Genomic DNA, 4,806 nt, shown 5'->3' with positions numbered 1-4,806 from the left:
AGTGAAGTCTGTTCTATTGTTGGATTTGTAATAAGCTTCTCATAAATGCATTATATCTCCCAGACAGTGTCTTCCCTACTTATGACATAGCCTGGCTTCTCTACCACAACATTTCTCTCTTTCCATGAGTTTCCGGGAAAAAGTTTGGTTATCCGCATGCACTGTAGCAACTTCAGAAGACGCAAATGAAGTCTGCCTCCTCCCTGCTGCTGTTAGAGGGCTCTTTGCAGGCTTTCATGCTGCAGCACAGAGTTCACGGAAGATGTGGTCAACCAAGCATTGACCTGACTTAACACCTCCATGTGGTATGCAAGCCTCAGTAAGAAACTATTAGGTCAGGTTTAAAGCAACATGGTTGCTTTCAAAGGCCAGCAAGGTTATAGTGCATCTCCTCCAGCATACATTTGCATAAAATTACAGTCACACCCACTTAATACTCTCCACCAGTGTCCTGGATTTCAGTTAGCTTGCTTAGTGTCCACTTGGGTGCCTCCTCACTACTAGAATAGGAGTGCAGTGCACAAAATAAATTGGATATTTGCATTTCCTCCCACATCTCCTCCTTCATTTTAGTACATTGAGATGTTTCACTGTCATACTCTTCATAAACGAATGTGTTTTTCTCCAATGGTGCATTTTTTAGTGGCATTGCCTCTAAATCTGAACTCCATTTTGGCAGTTCATAGTATTTACCTGTGCTCAAAGAACATCCACCTCAAGTGGCCAAGACGGGTTAGAAAGACAAAAAACATTGGGCAATTCTCAACAGATAATTCACGTGAATGGTTTGTGCTGCATTATGACAACATAAGCATAAAGAGACTTCCTGCAATTTTACAAACCTTTATTTTGTTTCTAACTTAAAAATACGGTAAATTCAAGGCTGACTTTATTGCCTTATGGTAATATAAGTAGAAACAAGAGCACCATCCTGTCAAGAGACCTGCTGGTGGAGTCAAAGATGGAGAGGACAAACAAAGCCATGCCCTCGTTCCTCTTACCAAGCCCCATCACTTCATAAGTAAGAAAACCACAAAGGTAACTGCCTGAAGATCTTCTGCAGGTTAGCCTGAAGGAACAGTATCAAGAATGCTAAAGTCCCAAATTTGGGCTGTCATTTCATTCTGGTCTCAGAATCCACTTATTCTTTAGTGGATTATGTTTTTCTTTCTAGTGCTTCATCGCTCTTTCCTCTAAACAAAGCATAAGAGCCAGCAGCCCAGTGCTTAGAAACTTTCTTCTATAGCAACAAAACAGTATGTGTGTGGGATGGGAGACAGAAGGAGAAGGAAACAGTTCAGATTCTTACTTACAAAGGGTTGCCATAAACACCAAGAAAATAAATGTAGAGACGAAGAAGGGACCAGCTGTTCAAAAGTTCAGAGTTCACAGAAGCAACTGACAGCTCCAAAGCTCTGTTTCTGAGGTAGCTTTTCCTTCATGTTCTGCCTCACTCCCACGGCTTACTCACCTTGGAGTCCCAGTTCTTATTCAGGTAATAAATACACGTGATGCAGCGCCCGTCACCATTTGGATTGTCCACATGACGAACATACCCAGTTCCATTTCCAGGATAGCAAGCGACCATAGCCTGAATGAAAGACAAAGACTGTAAAAAAAAAAATTCTGCAAGATGCCCACCTACAGTTTTTCTTTGCTAAGCATCCTCCCAGTGTAAAATTTCCAACCGGAAATACATACCCTTCATATTTCACAATATATACACTAACGTAGGAGGAAAAAAAATAATTCAACTAAAACACTGGTATGTATGGTACAAGCTTATTGGTCTCTACAAGCTACATGACTTTGAGGCAGTTTCATCTAAAGTTTGCTTGGGTTTCTAAGGATGAGCAGTCATGGCAAAACTGATTTGCCAGTCATAATGAAAGTAGGAAACAATCCCAGGATGTCATGCCTTACTACCACCATCCTCCTCTATTCATATCTTCCAGTCCTTGCCATACACATCCCTGTGGTCCAACATAAAGTAAGGGTCCCCAGGAGGTGTGGGTAAAAGTCCATAGAGCAAAGTCTGCAAAAATCTGCAGCTCTTTGTGCTGCATTTGCAGAGGGCGGTGCATGGTTGCTTTCATGGACTGAGCCACACAACTAATCAAACAGCTTTCAGAAGCATACTTCTCTCTTTGATCATCTCCAGACTTGCTGATACAATCGCTTAATTCATAGTTTGTTTAAATTTCACCTTGAATGATGAGATAAGCCTAACATGAATTACTTCAAACCACACAACAGTCAACAGGTCTTAAAAGGGTTTTTACAGCGAAAACATGTTAAACTCGAGTTGACACCATTAGCAGCCTAAGCAGGACGCAGGGAAGAGCAGGTGAGACTGCTGGTAGGGTACCAGATCTTTGTCTCGGAGTCACTTCTCCACTGTTGGGATGACTTGGTAGTGATATCAGTCACCTTCCATGGAGTTTACTCCACTAAAGCTGTGGCAATAGAAATCTTGTTCCCACTCCTCTGACATCTCCTTTCATTGCTTACCACTATCAGCAGCGAGAGTGATGGGAGATGATGGGCTAAATTCAGCTGGAAAACTGGACACAATATCCAGATGTGGTTTTCCCAGGGTTGAGGAGAGGGCGGTAATCACTCCCCTCCATCTACATGCTGTGCTCCTGTAAATAGTGCCCTCGATGCTGTTGTGCAGGGAGTACACTGCAGGCTCATGTTCACTGAGGTCCCCAGGGGAGCAGAGGTGCTCCCCAGCCTGGCAGCCCCAGCCTGTACTGCTGCAAGGGGCTCTTACTTCCCAGGGGCAGGACTTTGCATTTGCCCATGTTTAACTTCATAAGGTTCCGATTGGCCTGTTCCTCCAGCCCATCTGGGCCCTTTTCAGTGACAGCCCTGTCCTCAAGAGCATCAACTGGTCCCCTTCAGTTTGGTGTCATCTCCACACTTGATAAGAGTGCACTTTGCCATCTGCTTCGGGTTATGATAAAGGTGGTTAACAGGTCAGGTCCCATGAGAGATCCTTGTGGTGCTCCATTTGTTACCAGTCTCTAGGTATAACACAACTGATTAACCACCACTCTCCAAGCCCAACCTTCCAACCAGTTTTTTAGCCATCTAGTTTTCCATTCCTCCAGAACATAACATCCTAACTTTGGATATAAGAGCATTGTACATGCCTGTCCCACAGAATGAGGATGTAATTGTGCGCTACTTGCATGACCTTCCCCCAATAATCTGCCAAGCACAGTTGATAGAGCTGAAGATTGACAGTATAGGCTTTACTAAAAGCAATTGACATTTTTATCTAGGCACCCCAGAGGTTTTGTTTTCTGCTTCTAAGCACATGCTAAAGCCATGCTGTTCTCATGGGACACATGACCAGCTAGAGTATAGCACATGCTGCTTTAACCACAAAGGTAATTTTGCTGTGCCAACAAACACTGGCACAGAAGTTACTGCCAGTCAGCTCAGTGGATCCCTTGGATCCTCTGCTACCAAGAATAAAATCTATTCACAGGAGTCAGCCAGTTAGGACAGGCGTACATATATAGCTGCAAAAATACTGCTCTGCATTTCAAATCGTGTACGAATTGACTTTCCTCCCACCCCACAAGCACCAGCGGAACAGCACCTGCAGGCAGCAGTAAGTCACCAGAGCCCACTCCTCACCCCCACACCCCAGGCCACAACTGCTTGGGGGCTGGTGGTCTGCAGGGGCAGGAGATGATGCTGAACAAGACTGAGTACCTTTAGTTCCAAGTAATAAGCTCTCTTCTGTCACACCTCACAGTTGACTAGATGCCTTGCTGTAGGTCCTGTCTGCTCTGTTGTCATTCTGCTGTTACAAACAGCTCTGCAGCTGAACTTACATTTCACTATCACCCTGATAACAACCATAAGGGCCAACCTAGAGCCTAGCACTGGAAAAAAATATTGTTAGGAGCATAAGCTTGGTGGAAACCACAAGTCAGCTATACCTGCAATGTAGAAATGGTCCAAGGGAGATGTACACTCACTGGTGAGGATAAACCCCCGTCATGCATCCCCCCCATCTCAGCTGCTAGCACAGCAGCTCACGCAGATGCACCATTCACCCATCCCATGCAGAGTGAGACTGATCAGTTCAAACAATTAAAATAGCAACCCCATTGCTAAACCTGATCCTTTTACACTGGAGAACATGACCCTGTGTGGCAGGTTGACTCTGGCTAGATACCAGGTGCCCATCTTCCTCCTAAGCTGGACAGGGGACAGAAAATACAATGGAAGGCTTGTGGGTCAAGATAAGGACAAGAAGAGATCATTCACTAATTACCGTCATGGCCAAAACAGACCTGACCTGGGGAAAAAAACTAGTTTAATTTATTACCAATCAAATCAGAGTAGGATAATGAGAAATAAAACCAAATCTTAAAAACACCTTCCCCCCACCCCTCTTTTCTTCCCAGGCTTACGACTGAGCTCTCTACCTCCTCCACGCAGCGGCTCAGGGGGATGGGGAATGGGGGTTGAGGTCAGTTCATCACACCTTGTCTCTGCTGCTCCTTCCTCCTCATGGGGAGGACTCCTTACACTCTTCCTCTGCTCCAGCATGGGGTCCCTCCAACGGGAGACAGTCCTCCATAGACTTCTCCAACGTGAGTCCTTCCCAGTTCCCGCTACAGTTCTTCAGGAACGGCTCCAGCGTGGGTCCCTTCCCCGGGGTGCAGCCCTTCAGGCACAGACCGCTCCAGCCTGGGTCCCCCGTGGGGTCACAAGCCCGGTCAGCAAACCTGCTCCAGCCTGGGCTCCTCTCCTGCACCAGAGGCTGGCAGGGGATCTATC

The 4,806-nt window shown here is 45.7% G+C and overlaps 1 protein-coding gene across 1 annotated transcript in view; it reads right to left on the bottom strand.

Annotated features, from left to right (window-relative positions):
* LOC104160867 (egl nine homolog 3) overlaps nt 1–1,615 on the bottom strand; it is a 4,732-nt gene extending 3,117 nt beyond the window's left edge. The window contains exon 1 of the mRNA XM_009699109.1: nt 1,472–1,615. Coding sequence (XP_009697411.1) covers nt 1,472–1,588 — 117 coding nt within the window. The 5' untranslated portion in view covers nt 1,589–1,615. The remainder of the gene's footprint in view (nt 1–1,471) is intronic.
* Between the last annotated feature and the right edge of the window lie 3,191 nt (nt 1,616–4,806).

The sequence above is a fragment of the Cariama cristata genome, unplaced genomic scaffold (assembly GCF_000690535.1).
Source record: "Cariama cristata isolate BGI_N322 unplaced genomic scaffold, ASM69053v1 scaffold15544, whole genome shotgun sequence".
NCBI lineage: Eukaryota > Metazoa > Chordata > Aves > Cariamiformes > Cariamidae > Cariama > Cariama cristata.
Note: the sequence above shows the minus strand (reverse complement) of the source record. Positions and strands in the feature narration are given on the sequence as shown.